The sequence below is a fragment of the Leuresthes tenuis genome, unplaced genomic scaffold (genome assembly GCF_036924035.1).
Source record: "Leuresthes tenuis unplaced genomic scaffold, fLeuTen1.0.hap1 SCAF_21, whole genome shotgun sequence".
In the NCBI taxonomy this organism is placed as follows: domain Eukaryota; kingdom Metazoa; phylum Chordata; class Actinopteri; order Atheriniformes; family Atherinopsidae; genus Leuresthes; species Leuresthes tenuis.
In genome coordinates, this window is record NW_027325375.1 from 29,927,767 (window position 1) to 29,947,991 (window position 20,225).

The 20,225-nt window shown below is 42.2% G+C and overlaps 1 protein-coding gene across 3 annotated transcripts in view; it reads left to right on the forward strand.

The window, feature by feature from the left end:
• Positions 1 to 20,225, forward strand: part of cxxc5a (CXXC finger protein 5a) — a 251,815-nt gene that overhangs the window by 20,616 nt on the left and 210,974 nt on the right. Inside the window, exon 3 of one of the 3 annotated variants that reach the window (XR_011909326.1) lies at positions 1,661 to 2,249. Coding sequence is in view for 2 of the 3 variants with exons in the window: in XM_072374341.1 (XP_072230442.1) it covers positions 1,661 to 1,705 (45 nt within the window). In the remaining variant the exon portion in view is untranslated. Of the gene's footprint in view, positions 1 to 1,660; positions 2,813 to 20,225 lie in introns of those variants that run through there. The other 2 variants (XM_072374341.1, XM_072374342.1) reach the window with 2 other exon arrangements.

The window sequence follows — 20,225 nt, forward strand, 5'->3', positions numbered from 1 at the left end:
ATTATGGCTGTTAACCTTTGGGTTACAGTTTATGCTGGAATTAATCCTCAAAATATAGATGGTGTACTGAAAGCTTCAGCTGTTGTGGTAGATTATATCATATAATTAATTCTACAGAACCGGAAACCATCCAAACCTACGTCCATTCAACATCTTAGAAAAACTGGTGTCATAATCTGGCACATTCATGTGGGCAATGGGCAGCAACGTGGTATTCGGGGTGTCTTAGCTGTCAGATTATCCTTGATTGAGGCAATTTAACAAATAAAGCACAGTGTGGACTGGCTTTGGCTCTGATCTCAGGAATCATTTCCTTGTTTGACGTCTTTTTACACAAGCTAAATGTTTGTTTTTGACAGCAGGAATGAAAGTAGAGGAAACCTGCCGTCGTCCCGTTTCACGTCCGGTTATGAACAGCAGCGGCCATAAGACCACTGCTGATTCAAGGGCTGATGAATGCTTTAAGTGGGTCTGAAAGGTTGTTTAGGCGGGTATTGCTTTTAGTTTCTAACAAACTTCTGAGAACTAATGGGCCATTTGACTCAGAAATGGCTCTGTGGAAAAACTAATACCACCGTAGCTGCGTAAGAGAGCCGTTCGAGAACGGAAAAAAATCCTGTCGGGTTTTGTTCAGGCTACAGTTGTTTCTTTTTTGGGTTAATAAAAATATGTCATTGGCCTCCGTTTCCTTTTCTGCATCGATTGTGTGTTTATGTTTGCACTCATAGCATCTATCCCTTAAAAAAAACTTTGTGTATGAGAATTTTAGTAGAACAATCTCACATTTTGGTGTGATTTTGGGGGTGTACTGTGAGAGTCAGTTAACATGTCAATGTGTGTGGAGGTGTGTGACTGCACATGAATACATATTGGTTCGGTGCGAGTGTGTGTGGGTGCATAAATGTTTGTCGAGCTCCTCTTGCCTCGCTCCAGGCAGAGCTGGCAAACGGAAGGATCCTTGCTGCAGCATCGAGCTGCACTTTGCAGGACGCCAGCCGTGCTGCGGCTCCGGGGACCGGAGCTGCTCTCTATCTCCTGACTGGCAGGCTGCTGCTGAGCCCTGCAGCTGCATGCATGTGTGCCACTCCTGCTCAGTGCAATCAGACACACCGATAACCACAGAGAGGGAGAGGTGGGGGACGGAAGGCGGCGTAGCCACCGACGATGGTGTGGGAGAGCAACGTGTGTGGTGGCTAAATAATAAATGTGGCATATTGGGTTTTCTGTGCAGCCACAGTTGAAATCTGCTCCTGTAGTGGCGCTGAAGGCAGAAATGTAGCGATTTCACACATGCTGCTCACCTGGGGACAAAGAGTCGAACACAATTAGGGCAGAGCTGATTAGCTGTTTAATTCATTAGTTGATTGACATTAATCATTTAAGTCACTTGTGAGCTGCAAATTCCTCAAGTTAACACCTCAGTGCTTGTTTTATTACCGTTGTTGCTAATCGAATATGTTGAGTTTTTGATATTCTTTGATGTCATTAACCAATAAGCAGCTGTAAAATGAACAAAAGGCCGACTCATTTAAGTTGCTGAAGTGGAATTATGTCTGCAAGCACAAATAAAAATGTGCTGACTTTCCTTAACAAGTCCAACCTCCTCTTCTCTCTCGTCCTCCCTCCCCTCCTCTCCCTTGTTGTCTTCTGTTTCTCCAAGAAGGTGATGCTTCCCACAGGAGCGGCGTTCCGGTGGTTCCAGTAGGACTCCTCCTCCGCTCCCTACCCAAAGCTCTGCCATCAAGTGCAATGCCAACTCCTGGATTGTCTCCGGAACGGACACTGGTCAACGAAAACAAACTAGCAACCAATAAAATTCTAGAAAGAAAAGAATAAAAAGAAAAAAAAGAAAGCAGAAAAAAAAACAATCAGATAATGGATGCACCTACTTATTCCATGAACCAAAAATGAAGCGTAAAGTGAAGCATCTATGGCAACTTTCATTCCCTTTTCTATGTTTCCATTTTGGTACCTTTTGTCCTTTTCCCAGCAGGTTTTTTCTGTCGCTTAAACATGGAACTGCTCATTGCCAGAAACAGAAATGACGGACTGAGTGTGGACAATCAACTAATTTCTGTGTTTGGTGTTAATGTTGTTCATGTGTGGAAAGATACAGTACTTGTGTAGAGAATGTAAATTTACAGCTATATTTTAAAACTAGTGGCTAATGGCAAATGTTATTGTAATTCTTCACCGTTATGTTACTTAAACCCTTGTCTATTTTATGATTCGTTCTGTTGAAGGGTGCAGTTTCCAGACAGATAAGTGGATGTCCTTTGAAAGACAAGAAAATGGTTCAAATTGTGACGTTTGTCACTTTCAGATTGAGATGAAACTGATGATTATTATTATTATAATTATTATTATTATTCGGCAGAGCACCAGTGAGCCTTCGCTGGGTTGAAGCTGCTTTTTTTGCCAGAGCCGTCACTACTGTAATCTCCTCAATAAGCCCTAATCTGCATCTCCAAACTTTTGTTTTTTTAGTGAAACTGGCAGCCTTATGTTACTGTGGCCCTACTGAGCATGTGCCAATGCGGCTCGGGGCGATAGCACCAAGAGACAGCACTTGCTCTGACTCTACCCTACTGAACGCACTGAGACAAGATTGCATTTTCTTTTTTATCGTTTGTTCTATTTTCATGATTTTGTTATGTTGCTGGGTAGTTACAGCTTTTAAAAATAACCGATCTTTGTATTTGTTTAGAAAATTGGACTGGTTTTGTGAATAAAGAGGAATGCATGTATTCGTGTCAAAATTGAAAGTTTTGATGTTTGTCTAATCGTCTGTTTGCATGTTTTTTTTAAAGCAGCTGTTTTGACTGACAAAAGCAAATACAAAGCTTACGTTTTCCACAGATAAAGAGACATGTTCCCTTTTATAATTGGATGCTATGAGAATATTCTTTCTCCAGCAGAACTCATTAAAAGTAAATCAGCTGGTGGTGTGGATCACCATGATGTCCTTGATTTGACTGAGATCTCTCTCTGTCTCTGCCTATGTAATATCTTCCTATAGTGGAATGATGGAGCCTTGATATGCTAAAGTGTAACCAAAATGATTTAAAAAGATGTTTGAATAAGAACTATTTTGAATGCAGTGTTTCTTCAGTCCATGAAACCTCCCAAAAACACAAAATTCATTTATTCTCAGTGAATCTTGCTCTCCGATGAGGTCTTTGTGACACTGTGACAAGCAGGAAATCGATGATAGTCATGGATTACTGATGGGGAGCTGTCTTACTCCCTCTGTTTCGGTTATCCTGAGGAAGCCCGTGCAGAGTGGGATGTGAATGCGTGGCAAAGTTTTGATGAAGACATAGATAAGTGAAAGCAGCGCTGATTTTTAAAAAAACGTGGTCAGACTCATATGTGTCTTGGCACAATTACCGATTCCAACGCCCCAGGTCTGTGACACGAGAAAGAATTTCCATTTCCTGCTAAGTGATGGCTCTCTGTGATTTTTTTTTTCCTTCTTTTTTGCTCACTCTTTCATATCTAGGTGGGGAAGCAAATGCAGATTTCTGCCTCGGCCAAAGTTTGGAGTGTTTTTAATTAGCGAGTATCCACGGTGGAAGGCCCAGTACGGCGGGTTTGTGTATCAGCTTGGAGAGCGGAGAGCTATATTCCAAGCCCCCCCCCTCGTCCTCCCTCCATCCCCACCTCCCCCTCGGTGACAGTGCTGGGCTAGTGCCATCGCCATGGCGATGGGGGGAGTGCTCGTGTGTGTGTGTGTGTGTGTCTGGGGGTGGTGGCTAAGGCCTTTCATTATTAATGTGCACCGCGGCGTCCTTACCTCCTCGGAGCCCGCACAGCTCACTGCCTGACCTGCCATCCAAGGGAGAGGGAGAGGGGAGGGGGGGGGGACTGAGGAGGCAGAGATAAAGAAAGAGAAGTGAGCCGGAGAGAAAGAAAGAGACAGCGTGGCCAGTATAGTGTAGCAAAAGCATGTGAGTGCAGTTCATGTAATTTTATTTGACAATTTAAATACTCCAGATTAAGATCTCCGGGGGTTACTGTGCAGGTTTTGGGGTGTGGCTGCAGGTGACTGTGGGCTGCTGTTTGCAGAGGTGAAGGATCCCAGGGGAGGGGGTCATGTGGTGGTGGCTGCGGTTGTCTCTAATGCAGAGGGGGTGTACGGCTGGTGAGCAGGCCTGTCACACTGGGAAAATCCAGGAATCTTATCACCGCCTCACAGACACTGAGCCGCACTGATCTACTCACCCTTGTTGCCAGCAGACATGCCCTTCCCCCCATCTAAATGCCCCAGCATAGGCTGGCCCCTTCGCAGCTCCGTCGCCACCTTCTTCGCACGGGGAGATAGCAGGAACTGATGCAGTCCAATTGTTGAAGAGGGAGGAATGTGGCTTGTAAAATGTGACCAGCAGGAAGAAAAACAAGTCTTGCAAGCGAGCGCTCAGCAGAGAACTGAAGAGTTTCACTATATGGCAATTAAACACGAGCCAAGTCACAGTAAGGAACCTAAAGTAGGCCTACGTAAACAGTCAAGAGACATATTCCCAAAGTCACTCTTACAAACAGCGTTCTATGGGAATTTCATGGTGTTAACACACCAACCTGCTCCCCCATTAACCTGCTTCTTAATGAAAAACAAGCCCATGTCCGATAAAAGAGATTCACCTAAAATGGTCTTCGTCTCACTCTGGATGTCGGTCACTGTCAACAAAGATGTAACAACAAAGGTAGTTAGTTTTAAATCTGTTCAGTGGGGTCCTATGACTGTTATATATGACATAATATGAATGCATAAATAATTGAGTAAGAGCCTAAATAGCCTAAGAACACATTTTCTATGATTATTTTTAGCATCTCTCTTATAATTACAACACATTTGACGCCAACTGCATCAAATTCCAGTTAAATTTGTATTTTTTTATGTTAATGTTGATACAATTCACAGCTTTTCCAAAAAAATTATTTAAATAGCGCACCAAAAGATACCAGAAACGCACTCAAGAGAGGAGACGAGCAAAGGAAGGCAAAGAGTTTTACACTTTTCTGAAGGATGAGAAATGAATTGGTGACAGGTGAGGGTGTCAGTATTAGTTATAAAAGGAGCAGCCATCAGAGGCGTTGTGTTCTCAAGCATGAATGGACCATGGTTCATCACTTTGTGCCAGACTTGGTCAGAACTTTCAGTTCAGTCTCACCAAAAAAAATGGAAAATATGAATGTTTGTCCACTCTCAGGGACATTAGTTCTACAGTCCAGGCTTCAAGATGTGAGGCTTCATATTAATTCATGTAAAATGTATAATTCTAACCCTAACCAGGTAGTTTTTAACATGTTCTTTAACTCTAACCCTAATCATGTAGTTTTAAGTCCATTTTTTAACCATTTACAGGTAGAAAAGCAAACAAACTTCTCTTTTAGTCGAGAGTGGCAGCTGAGGAGATGTCATCAGAAGAAGGACGGAGGCTGCATCACAGCTAATAGCAACATATTTCTCTATGGACCAACGCAGTTTCCAATCTGGAACTTCGGTCTCTCAATATCTACAGAGCATAGAATTGTGAAAACATTAAATGAGTCTGAGGAAGTCTCAGTGCATAAAGGCTTAAAAGAGCATGACCTTCATCGAGCCCCTAAGGCAGCATTGCATGAGAAACCCTTATGCTATCGTGATGAGTGTTGCCACATGGGCTTGTGAGTACCGTGGAAAACAATTGTCACTCGACAGTCTGCTGCTGCATTCAGAGATGTAACCCGAATCTGTTTTACACGAGGAGGAAGTCGTACATCAACTCTGCACGGAAATGCTGCCGAGTTGCCTGCTGAGTTGCCTGGTCACAGGCTCATCTCAGATGGACAGAAAGACGGGACATACGAGTCAAAACAATACGTTTAGGGCTAAGATAAGAAAGCTCATCCAGGCTGTTATGGGGGTGCATAGGTTTCTATAGCAGGACTTCATATGTGAAGCTACCATTGACGCAGAAGCAGATGCTAACATCAAGGTGACGTCTTTTCCCGGGAGGTTCGTGGTTATTTCAGCAGGACGATGCCAGACCTCATTCTGCACGACTTCCAGCAGCTTCACACACGCAGAGTGTGTGTGTGCTCGACTGGCCTGCCTGCAGTCCACATCTGTCTCCTATTGAAAATGTATGGAGCATCACGACGAGGAGGATCAGGCAACAACAACCAGGGACTGTTGAGCAGCTGAAATCTGGGATTCAGCAGGAATGGACTCAGATTCCTTCTGCACAACTCCAACCATTATCCTCTGTTCACAAACAATTAAAAAGTGTAGTTAAAAGGGTGTAAAACATGCCTTATCCCACCTTTTTAAAGTGTGTCAGCAGACAGTCTGTCAAAACTTACCAGAAATGGGGATTATAGACGGTAACAACCTTTACTTTGTTAATAAATTCTATTATTTCTTCAGATTCGCTGCTAATTATTAGATGATTCCATGTCCCTTTAAGTGTTTATGAATCTAATAACATTTAGTGATGATTTATATTCTCAGAGAGCTTCAATTTGCATGTCAAAATGTAAAAAAAGATTTCCTCCAAGAAAGATAAACTGACTGTTTTTGGAAAATGCTTCTATGTGCAACTTATTGCATAACAAAGTAAATAATCGTCTAATTAGCCAGATGCTTTGAATGTTTCACAATGCAACCTCACGGACAAATAACACTCATGAGATTATGATAAAATATTATCCGCACATGACTAAATGCAACAAAGAAGGCGAGATCACCGGCGAATCAGACGACACGTGCTGACGGTGCAGAGCTTTCCAGCTGGAGAAGAAACACTCAGAGCAACGCTATGTCAGCTATTATCGCTGCAGTGCTAACGGCAAACCGACTGATTATGCCTTTACATTTTCTGATGGTTGCTCTGGTAATAAAACTCTGCCTCCACAGAAGTTACCTGATCAAACAGAGAGCAGACGCTGTGTGCAAGGAACTGAAAAGAAGGTTGCCAGCAGGTCCAGTTTGTGCCACAAGATTCATCAACCACCGGAAATTCAATGAAATTTTAGGTTTGCTTTGCTCTTATTTTTGTGTGGGTTCAGTTAAATTTACAAATCCATAGGTGCAGTTTTATTGTGTGAATGACTGAGAATAAGAGGGCCGCCGCACATTTACATTATTTACATTATTTCGTATCTAAATGTGCTACAAAGACACCAAAATATTTGACCCGTTTCACCTCAAGTGTTAAAGCTCCGGAGGGTTAAAGCACCAGGATCACATGATGGTTCTGTTGAATCTGCCTTTAATAAACAACCCTGGCTGATTAAGATGATAAACTTCACACATTTCAGACGTTTCACCAAAGAAACAGAACATCTCTTAGGCTTTAAAGTGAGGTAAACATCCTCTTAATTTAGCGTTTGAATGAATAAAACCACCCACACACCTCTTCACATACAGTCCAAAATAGTAGTGAGGATTCATCTGTTTATGTCACTTAAATATCAAATCAATTCCTAATCGTTTATTCTTAGAACTGATTAACAATAATGCCTTCAGAAAGAAAACAGTCTCCAACTTTAATGTGACAAAAGTGAATAGAAACTCTGATTACTGCAACTTTTCAGACTGCCTAAGTGCATGAACACGGCTATAAAGTGACCTATGTACACGAGAACTTTCTCAGTTATCTAAAACATATGAAAGATTGTTCTTCCTGCAAGTTGTAGCCCTGGAAAACAGACGGGAAAGTACTTGAGGGTTGGTGTAGGGGTTATTGATGAAAATCCAGAGTTTCTGTTGCCGCTCAGACAGTGTAAAGGTCACATCATAATGTTAACCTCTATGGATGGTGTCCAAGAAAAAGACACTTGCTCTTCTGTACAAGCAGGCCAGACTAAACTTTGAATACTGGGATCAGTCTTTGCTCGCAGAATAATTGTTGTTCAGATGGGGATACGGCACGTTTGCCAGGGCTGGAGTGTAGTGATATGGGCTGAATGAGTGTAAAAGGTGTTTGGAAAGTGACATTTGAACAAGGCACCATGAATGCTAGCTAACACAAAAATATATTTGGAGAAATATGCAGAAAAAAACCCAAAAATTGGGTTTAAATTAAACATTTACTGACTTCTGTGGAATTTAGTTTATTATTCTGAGCATATAGAGATTGAATGAGCTAATTTTTCATGTCAAACTAAAACAAATACCCACGTGTACCATTTAAAAGTCATGCAATTACCATAAGATGCTAACAGTTTTAATCATTGTGCACAGATGTGCTTCCTTTGGCAGCAATAGAAAGCAGAATGTGACTTTAAGCTCTGGATTTTCATTGCTCTGCTAATGATAAAGCCATATGTTCCAGCAAAGCCGACTGACCTCTCCTGACTCCTGAATTAAGAAGCATATCAGAAATAAAATTTTAAAAAAAAGAAATACATTTTCTCCTGCCGAAGGTAGAACTACAACACCGGCTGCTGGAGCAAATATGGACACTCAGGGGAGAATTTGAGTGTTATCTTATAAAATACACATGTTATGATTGAAATGATCGAAAGCAGGTTCCTCCGAGTTGTGCTGCTGGAAGTCTTCAGCTTGTTCGGAGCGCTGCAGCTTACTTACTTATGCTAATGACCTCATGCTCACCAGCACAGCCTCTTCACTCCATCAGTGCTGGTCATTTCCTTAGTAATGAATGACCTCACACTGCATGTTAAACAAGTACATTTGGTTGATAAATCAAGACAAAAACTACCTTCATCTGCTTCACTACCGAGAACATAAAAGCTAAAAGCTTAGATCCATATTTCTTGCACTGATGTCTTAATTGTGCCGCTTTATTCGGCTCTTATTTGATCCGTTTGTGAAATGTAGGCCTGCTTACAGGTAACTTTTGTCATGCTGCAAAGGCACTCTGCTCTGAAAAGAATGACAGATTTGCTCGATTTCTTGCTTGATTGACACTCCTACAGGATAAAAACAAAAAAGGTTTGAACAAACCTCATCATTTTGTCTAAAATAGCTGACATAACAGATTCAAACTCACTTTGCTTGGCGATGTTTTGAGAATTCATCCACTAAATTAAGATCCCCCTTAGATAGGGAATAGTGTGAAGAATTACACCTGCAGTGTAAGAAAACAGCATGAAAGTAGAAATAAAAACTGCCTTTATCCATAAAAGTGGTAGCTAACGCGTCTCAGAGGTGGATCGAGCTCTCTTAGGAGCATCAGTTGCACCTTTTTAACCCGATCAGTCTGTTCGTGGGTTGTCTTGTTAAAATTCAGCTAAAGTATGAGCTGGTGTAGGTTTCTATTTAGCAGAGAGCTCTTCATTTTCAGTGTTTTTAACTTCGACCTGTGGGTGGTGACTGTTCTTTAAAAAAAAAAAAACAAAGATTAGCTTTAAATTCTATTTATACTGAATCTGTTACAATAAAAGCTGCTGCTGCTGCTGAGAAGAAGACTACTTCCTGTTCCCATTGTCTAACTCGTAATTAACATAAAGACTACCTGTAGATGGACAGAGAGGGATGATGCTGTAATATGGCTCTAAAATGACTCTTTATGTAATCATAAAACCTGAAAATACATTTGTAACTAAACACAACAGACACATACTGTATATAATGAAGCAAAAATAAATAAGAGCTGGTTGTTTCCACATTATTAATATTAATAAGTGACATAATGGTTAATTTACCAGACTTCCATCATCGGTTTCTAGGAATTAAATACAGTATTTATATTATTATTATTATTATTATATATTATTTACACCCCCAAAAAGTCTAAGATGTTCATCATCGAGGCATTTAGAGAGGATCAGTATTATTTACAAGAGACCTCGCTCAGGGGAATCAAGACATTTTCTTTCATCGGTCACAAGAAAAATGTAATTTAGATTTTATTCAAACATCTAAGGCTGATAAATCACCAGCTTTCATCTTTAGATGATGACGGACACCGAATCCTACAAAAAAATGACCAGTTAGGGAGGATGAAAGGTTAAAAGTGAGCTTTATATGAGATGAACAATGTTTTATATTAAAGATAAAGCCTGGAAATAAGTTAATCGAAACACGATTTGTTTATGAAACTTAGATCTGTAAACCGTTCATTTCTCTGAGCATTTATTGAAGGTGATGCTTTACAGTGTTCTCACTGAAGCTATAAACTCATTTCAGAAAGTTTCTGCATACATTTCCAACAGGAAACAGCTGAAACGTGGACTCATCTGACTAAGAAATGCATGTCAACAGTCTTTCTGTCCGTCTGAGATGAGCTGATGTCTGGTTTATTCCAGGGGTTCTTAATGCAGTAACAATGGCTTTCAAAGACACTCCTGAGCCCAGTGCAGCTGTACTGATCACGGCATCATGACCATGTCTCATGCAGAGGCTCAAAGGTCACGAAGGTCACACTCATCCAGCAGTTGTTTGCAACCTCAGCCTTTATGAGATTTCACGCAGCCCCCCTAAATATTTTAACTATTTCGTGCACGGCAAAGCTTGAAACGACCACGTTCTTCGCACTCTTGCATTTAAAAATATTATTCCTGAGCTGAATGTTGCTGCTCCTTTTATAGCCAGTTCTGACACCCTCATCTGTCACCGATTAATCTGCTGACAGCAGAATCAGGTTAGAGCAGCTGGAAACCATCTGTACTGTTGAATAAAGGTTGAAACAAGTCAACAAAGTGCAGATTAAAATGGAAATATAGGTGCAAATCATGGTGGATTGAACAAGGCATCAACAAAACCCAGGAAAAATAAGCAAGTGTGCGTATAAAATGATGTAATATAATATAAAAGCAACATATTTCGCCCTCAGTGTCTACATTTTATACATCTAACTTTTTACTTTCTTTCTCTCACCCACACGTGCGCGCTCACTCGTGCACAAACACACTCACGCAGACGCGTAGGAACAGATTAGGTCCAAATGAATGGCAGTGGCTGGACTGGGAGAGAAAGAGGAAGATTTCACCCAGGGTTCTTGTTAAGGTCTGACACATGCGGCAAAGGCTCGAGGGAGTGTTATTACCAAGGTGATGGTTGATTAGACACTCGTTTCTCCACGGTGCGTCCTGCGGGAAAATGCGTTGTGCAGCCATGGAAACCATAAGGCTAGGTGTTATGCTATAATTGGGGCAGCGTTTCTAACAGTGCAGCTGCACTGCCAGGTATGCCACCGTCTGCAGCTAAAGGAAAATACAGTGGAGCCACGGCACAGAGGATGCAACCAATTTTCAAGAATTATCTCCCAATGCGTGCTGTTGAGTTTGTTTGATCAAACACACTTTTGCAGAGAAAATAGGACAACAAATAATTTTCTAGGCCAAGTTAAGATACAGCAAACAACTCTAAAATTATACAACTGCATTAAAAATGCCAAATAAGGGAAAATTGCTTTGACCCGAAGCAAAGTCTGGGTTCATTTGCCAACTTATTTTTCTGCAGAATGGATGAAAACAGCATGAGGAAATGCAGTATTAGATAGAGAAGTAAGATGAGGGAAAAGGAACAGGAGGAGGAGGAGGGACCAGGAGGGGAAGGGGGGTGAAAGACGGTGGATGGCCAATCCCTGCTCAGTCTCTGTAACTTGGTTGATTACGATCAATTTCCCTGGTATCGATGGCCTCTTTGGCCCTGAGCTACACTCCCTCCTGCACCTTGCATGGTACGTGCTTTGTGTACCGTGACATGACGCACACTCCAACCCATCTCTCTCAGCCCCTGGCTCTACCACCTGCAGTCCTTGGATCCTGGCCTTGAGAAATATCAACAGCTGGATTAGGATGTTCTGGACAGAAGAGTGTTTGACGAACACAAACGCTTCCACTTCTCCTTCCCAGTGTGGGTGAAAATCTGGGTTAGTGCAGCATTTTTCCACTGACTGGCTGTGTGATGGGTGTAAAAAGTTTGGATGGTGTTGCTGCAGTGCTAAAGAGGAAGGGAGGTTTATTTCTTTCTCTTTTTTTGTCTTTCGGTGCTGCTTGAGGATTGAGCACCTGCCCAAAAAATGCTGGGAGACGAGGTGAAAATGATGAGATGAGGTTTGGTCCCGACGTGCTGGACTGAAATCCCCAAATCTGTATTTTTTCCTGGGGAATGTGAAGCTGTCCTCCCTTCGGCATGTGCGAAAGCGCATCCTGCTCCCTCTATCTCTGCACACTTGGCACACTCTATCCGAATTAATTGCATCTCAGTGAGGGAGAGAGTGAGATGGATCGAGAGAGACGGAGTGAGGTTGAGTCCTTCTGTTGGGCTGGTCTTGCTACAAGAGGAATCATTTAAAATTCTACCTCCCATGTGGCTCCTGGTTTCCACTTTAATGACCCCCCGTCTTTTACCCCATGACTTTCCTGGGCTTGAAGCTGCACGGCACTCTCAAACACATCTCCCCTTTGCATACGAATAACAGAATGCTGTTTTTATTTACTGTTAGTGACCAAATTCCGTCTCTCCTTCTAAGCCTTTCCATTTCTGCTTCTTTGTCAGCAGACAACAGCACTCTCCTCCACCTCCACAATCAACCATTGCTGCCATCAGTGATGCAGGTCTGTGCTACCTGTGTTTGCTGCCAATTACTGTGTGAGCAGCACCTTTTCTCTGAGAAAATGGCTCCTACGCCTGTTGTCAGCCACACAGATCCTCAAATTAATCTTTGACCATGTCGCACAAGTAATGCTTTGTTTAGGAAAAGATGCTTTTGGATCCAGCATGAAAAGACCCGTTTAATGGGTAACAGATCATCAAATGAGGATCATGACAAATATATCGACAAATCGTGATATGGCCTCTGTATAGAAGTATCTGTAAGAGTAGCAGAAGCAGCAGAATGTCCTGACTGCTGCAGTGTTTAGTGGCGCGACTGTGAGGCTTCGTTGAAGACACGATAGGAAATGGCCTCAATAAGATAAAGCTGAGCTCTCTGCATGCTTCTCTGCAGGGGTCTCTGTCTCTCTCTCTCACACACACACACATACGTATATCTGTGCAAGGTGGGGGTAGAGTGGCGTGGGCTCTAGGACGGCGATGGCCCACAAGGTCAGAGTAGGCAGAGTATGTGGTTGTTTTTCTCTGTTTTTTTCCCTCCCTCTCAGCAGTGGAGCTGTGTGCTGCCTCCCTAGGTCTCTCCTCTATCTGGTCAATACCACCACGCAGCTTCTGGCAATCAATGGAGGGTCAATACCTCTCAGACGCCTGCCTCTTTGTGCTCTGACTGATTTAGCTACCACCTACCCATGCCATCGTTTTTTTCCCCCCGTTCTTTTTCTTTCTCACTCCCTGTTTCTTTCTACGACCCAGAGGTCTCGGTTAAACACGTAAAAGCTCCTGAAACCAGAGAGACACTGCAGTAAATCTGAGGGATGGAGTCCATGACGGTGTAAACCTTAGTCCGTCATCCGTGCTGCGCCCACTCGGGCGGAGGGCTAATGTTGTCTTTTAAACTTTTTCATAGAAAACAAAAAGCATCTGCTGATCTCAGAGAGAAACGCTGCCTTTGTACACGTTAACTGGGCTCGTATCACCTGTAGGTGGGGCTAGATTAGGTTGAAAATGTCCAAACTATGGAAGGCTCTGAGTGGAGCGGCTCATATAGGGCCCTCAGTCATGCGTGTTATCCGCTGACCCAGAATCTAGCAAGTTACAATCAAACTGACAATAAGTCGGTCTGTTTAAGCTGAGGTGGCTCGCTCTCATTCCTGCAGCAGTTTCTCACCGCTGCTGCTGCTGCTGCGGACGATTGGCTTTGGTGCTGCTCTCCTGCACCGTTCTTCTCTCGGTCTGCACTGGTCGTGGTTTTTTAATGCCTCCCTTAACATGTTGAGGCGTTTGGTGACTTTTACTCCAGTTTTTTTTATTTTTTTAACTCCTAATTTCCAGCAGTCCAGTTCCTGTTTGGACTGTACAAATTCCTACAGCGCTTCGGGGGAGGAACTGACTCTTAAACATATGAATATAATTTTCTTTTGTGAAAAAACAAAAGAATCCACATCATTAATGATATTTGGCTAATGTTTCCTGAGTCCTGCTGTATCCAGCCACCAAATGAACAAAATGGGCCGAGGCCAACTGTGATGTCAGTGACGTTTAATGTGAGTAAAAATAAAAAAAGAAACATGTTGTAAATCACTAGTGCACAGCTAATTAGATCTAAATAATATGAGAGTCCCAGAAACACGAACAATAACTGCTAATCAGCTCGTGAAGGAGAATCCACACAGAGGACTTAAATTATTAAAAATGAAGCCTTAGAATTATTCTTAAGCCTTCATTTACGACTGAACAACTCTTGCTGAGAGGGAGGGAGACACAATATTTCATGATGATGTCGTGCAACACAAAGCACACAAAGATTATAAAATGCAAAAGATTTACGGTTAAATTTGACCTCGTATGGTCTCTAATATGTTTGCAGGGCATATTCTCAATATCCTGCTAACAAAAGGCATTATTATTGTGGCTGGAATTCAGAAACACTGGATGTAAACTGTTCCTACTTAGCTCCTGAGGTTCGGCTGGTTCTGGCAGATGAGCTCTACATTAATGGAGTGGTTTGCTGTTGCAGTAAAGCAACAAACATGCAGACTGTCACGAGGATCGTCTTTAATCGTGTGTTCATTTTCCAGACATTTGTAAGAGTGCTGTTGGTAACAGTGGACTTAATGCTTCGTCAGATACTGAAAATAATAAAGAAATCATTCGATTGTGCAACTGAAGAACATTTGATCGGACCTCTAAATCTGTTCGGTGAACACGTTCTTTTCAAAGAGTCACAAAACATCAGCAATTATCAGTGAAATTCATCTAAAATCAAAAGTCTTCCTATGAACAGTCGGTAAAAGTGTTCCATCATCCGTGTGTTGTTAGCATGCAAGGAACCATTTTTGTTTTCTGAAACTTTGGGTCAAACAGAAAGAAATAAAACAAAGAGTCAACTAAAATCTTAAAAACACTTTATTAGGAACCCAAGAGCTTCTAATTAAAACGAACTAAATGATCATGATTCACGGTGGAGCTCATTAGACAAAAGAAAAAAAGGGGAAGAAACATTGATTTTTCAACACTGAATAGCAAACACAAGCCAAACACAGTGGGCTATTAAAAACACCCACAGAGCCGCTTGGCATTGTTCGGCTGGAAAACCAATATTCTGCACTAAAAAAAATCCACTGGGAGTAAACAAGCAAACAAACAAACTGCATTAAAAACTGCATTCTGACCAAATGTTGACCCCTGGATGGTGCATGCAGCCGTCTTAAGCTGGAATCAGTCAAACAGCACGATGTTCGGTGGCTAAACTTTCTGTGAGATTCATTCTGCTTGCATGTAAACTTTGAACATGCCGATAAGGCAAAGGTCCTTCCTGGTCCCTTTGAAATGTGCCTGACAACATTTGATTAGTAGAAATCCTATTTCCAGAAGCTTTCTCCTAAAATACGTCAGTTTAACAGACACGAGTATAAATTAAATGACTTTAAAAAGTGATGCCAGCAAAGCATTCAGGAAAAGACCAAACTGTGTTTTCTACAAACTATATCGTCTCTCTTTGCTATAACATTTTAAATTTGTTTCTATTTTCTAAATACAACTAAGTTGGTCAGTGAAGAAATGGAAAATAACTCCTTTAGATTTGTTAAATAGGCTCTGATTGCTACATTAATGTATTATTAGGATACAGAGGATATGGCTGCTGCAGCTTAAAGCCACTGATGCATTAGCTTCAAATAGCACACATTAGTTTATACTTCATGCAAGTTTGAGGACTGCAGGAATAGTAACTCTGGCCACTTTGTCACGTCTTTGCCCCTGAATAAAAGGCTCATGGTGAGAAGAGTTTTGGTCTCATTGTAGATGTATTTGTACTTAAAAGGTTGTACAAATTTCTCACCAGTCAGTGGAACCAATGCGTCACCAAATCTTCTACCGTCATTACATCCATTCAGTCAAAAGTAACTATAAACGAGACTAAAACTAAACTAAAAACAGTGTTAAAACTGATGAAAAGGGAAAAAATAAAGATGCAAACCAGATAAATGATGGAGGGGAAATAATTAGCAATCACCGCTAAAGTTTTGCTTCCTGTCCTTGAAGCAAAGTGTAGAAATCGGTTCTGTCCGTTTGCACATGTGTGTGTTGCAGCATTATGATTAAGAAACAGGTTTCAGTGGGATAAGGTATCATAATCAAACACCGTGTTGCAACCTTTTAATCTCCAGCGGCAGTTGACCAACATCCCATCTCCCAAAATGACAGATGATTGGACGGCCCCCTGGAGCCCAGTGACATTATGGTAATTGTCATTACTGGGGTTGGAGTGCGTGCGTGACAGACGCCATTAGAGAGAGTGCAATTACAGTAGGCTTTGGTGACCTTGCTGACGATTGGAGGTCAGGGCTTCTCATTAGAGTGTGGTGGAAAGCAGCCCAGTGTCTCCACCGTGCCAATCAATAAGAGCGTAGCTTGGACGGCACTAATCATAGCTTTGACGCCTCGCCATCCCCCATCAGCACACATCCCAACTAAGATTCCCCCTGTTCCACTTCTTCGCCCACCTTTTTCCTCCGGTAGCTTTGACACTAAGTCCCGGGAACATGTGATTAATAACAAACTGCATCATAATGCAGCACTGAGTCACATGAAGGCTTTTCAAAGTGTGGTCAAATATGAGGCTGAATAGTCCAAAGCTCAGGTTTTGTAACCTCACCGGGTCAGTCCAGGGGCAGCTTATTATTTCCTTCTATTCCTCAGGCTTTTATTGTTTGGCTGACGCTCTCTAACCTGCATGTGGTTTTGAAACTTCCTTTCAGATAAGGCTCAGTGTGCAACCGACGACGTATGCTCAGCTGTTTTGATCACCTCTACGTCAGCTGTGATGTAATCCGTAGACATCCATTCATAAACCTGCACAAAGCTTCTTGATGTAGTGGAGGAAATACCAGATATACAGAACTTTTTTTTTTGTTTAGATGGCCTATGTCCTCATTTTGGACATGTGTTTACTTACATGTCTCCTTCCAGCTCCCATATCTGTCCATTTTTGACTGGCGCGTTAGGATATATGAGCCATGCTGATCTTTGTGTACCACGGCCCTTAAACCTGCTGCACATCCATGCTTTTTGAGTGAGTTTAAGCTTGAATAATGTTTATTAAGTATGCATTAAACCTAATAATTCAACAGAAGATATAAAGCAAACAATATTCTTGGACACTATTAACGAAGCTTTTATCTATAATTGTGCCAGTAACAGTTAATCTGAGCTCTAGTTTGGTTAACTATGGCCAGTTAGTTATTCTACTCTGCCCCAGTAAACACACACAGGAGGGGAATCCGTTTAATAACCAAAACAAGCGTGAGGCGGCCGCTGTGAGCGCCGGTCGGCTGAAGAACAATTGGGCCGGTGAACTACGAAGTGTTCAAATAAGGACCAAATAAAGTAAAATAACAGTTTATTTATAATATTCTCATTAAGCAGTGGACACTGTGGGCTGAGTAGGTGGCTGAATATCAGGAAAGAGACATTTTAACATGTAGTCTCATGCAAGCCAATTAACTTTAGACATGTGTGAGTTTGCCCAAAAACATTTATAATGTTTACACCATTATTTACAACATTTATTTTCTTCATAACTTTTTCAAAAACACATGCATGTGCCCGATTTCTCTCAATATACTGGTGTGACATGCATGACATGTTCAAAACTCCCCGAAAGCAATCCTAAATACCAGCTGGTAGAAAATCCCACCATGTTATGTCCACACACACACACACACACACACACACACACACACACACACACACACACACACACACACACACACGCACACACACGGACTGCATTCCTGGGTCATTTCTTCGGCCCAGTCCACACCTGGATGATGGTATGTCTGTCTTGGTTTAGACAAATAGTGACATGTCCTTTTGAATTGATAAACATTGATAAGGATCTATTGTATTCTAGTAAAAAGTGTTGTTTGGTTTCCTGGAAAACGACAAAGACAACACTCTGCAACAGCTTGTAATAAATAAATCTATATAAAGACTTGACTCCACATCTCCCTCCTATTTACATTATTCATATTCTGACTTATTTTTGTACCTTGGATTATGATCCCAACTCTTTTAAATGAGATGCACGCTACACTTTGTGGTTTCTCTTGTGGTTACGTGCCTCTTCTTCTTCTATGGTGTAACTTCTTCTGCTACATCCAGGTCAAAGCTGAGGACTGTGCACTTGTTATTCATTTATTTTTTCTCCTGTTCCTGGTTCAAACAGCTGTCTGGTAACACCATCCAGCCCAGGTTTTTCCTCTTCAGCCATTCCATTCATTTGCATCTGATTTTTGCTGCTTCACACTTGCTGCTCAGTGGAAACCTGACTAATAAATGCACACATGAAATGGCTCCATCCGCATTCACAGGGTGTGTTAATCCAACTTTAACCAAATCTGATTCAGCACAAACTCAGCGGGACGTTTCCATGCATTTCAACATGTAAACACACCGAATGTAGACCAGCGTCATGTGAACACTTCGCTAAAACTCCTTAAAACATCAGAATCCAGCTGTAGCCTCTCGCCGCCTCTTGGTGAAACGTTACAAATGACTTCACGCCCTCCACGAACGTTGGGGGTGTTTCTACAGCTGTTGGTTCTCGGCCTACGAATGTTAGATAATATATGGCACCGTGCTCTCCGTCTGAGGAATTTATCGACACTCCCTCACCTCTGCTGTGCCAAACCCAGTGTTTGCTTGCAGGGGACGACAAACACTTTGCACTCTTCGTCACGCAGTAAGATCAAACCGCACCTGCAGGTTTATTTATCAGCTTTCCGTAATAAGCAGAGGACGAGATAATGCTGCTGTGCTGGGAATGTGTGCAGCAGCGAGCTCTGGCCACGGTGTGTGAGGTATGCGGTGTGGCTTGAGGGCAAGCAGTCAGGCAAACAGGCTGTGAGCCGCCAGTTGTCTGCAGAGACAGGGGGGGGTGGGGTGGCTGGAAAACTCCAGATCTGCCACAGCTCTTTCTTCACTGTTTGCACTCCAGTGGTTTAGTCACCAGACCTGCCTATTACATCAAGGGCCCCCTTCGACTAAGACTGACAATTATGCCCCCCCCCCCCAATCCTGCTGCACATACACCACGTTCCAGCTTATTATGCAAATGAAATTTTCTCTGATTTTCCCCAAATAGTCGATCCCAAATGACAGTCAGCATCATTTTTCGAACGTTATTGAACAAAAACCTCCCACTGATGGCTGTATTTTAACTTAAAAAGCAGCGTTTCAGATTATTACCTTTCAAAACAAGTTGGAAAGAATAGAACATTTGCATATTTACTGAAATCACAAACATCTTGACGGGTCAACATATTATTTGACAGCAGCTTCACAGAGTTTTTGGAGAGTTTCTGATTGAATTTTGAATTTCTTTCTCCCAGAGCTGCCGTTTGGATCTGAACTGCCTCCCACCCTCAGATCTTTTGCTTGAGGATGCTCCAAAAGGTTCTCAATAGGGTTGAGGTCAGAGAAGGATGGGGGGGCCATAGCAGCCAGTGATGCAGAGGTATCCCTTGCAGCGTGAGATGATGTCACACTTTTCAGAGATCCTCTCCACCTCCTTGTTGGGACATGGTGGCCGTCCATCTGGAGCATCCAGGGTTGCACGGCAGACTGTTTGAAAATGACTCTTCATGTATTTCGGGGCCCACTGCAGCCGTTTCTGCTTAGGTGTGGCCGGATAGAAGGTTGATGCACAGCTGCAAACCTCTGGAGGATCCTACAGCTTTATATTCGTGGGACTCCAGTGGCACCAGCAGCTTCAAACACCCGCTTGCTGCTTTGTATTTTAGCAGCTGCTCGCTTGATCCGATGCATTTGTCTGGCAGAAACCTTCCTCTTTGTGCCTTTATCTGCACGAACCCGTGTGTACTCGGAATCAGACACAAATCTCTTCACAGTATGACGATCTCGCCTAAGTTTTTGTGAAATAGTCTAAGATTTTCATACCTTGTCCAAGGCATTCAACTATTTCACGCTTTTCAGCAGCAGGGAGGCCCTTTTTCTTTCCCATATTGCTTGAAAATGGTGGTTTTGCTTAATAATACGTCCTTCTTCTGTAGATCTTCCCTTTAATTGGGCTCACAGGTGTCTGAGACTGATTTCAGTGACCCAAAGAGCCCTGAGACACAATATCATCCATGAGTTTATTGGAAAACAAAAAAATTTAATCTTTATTACACTTAAATACAATTTGCATAAC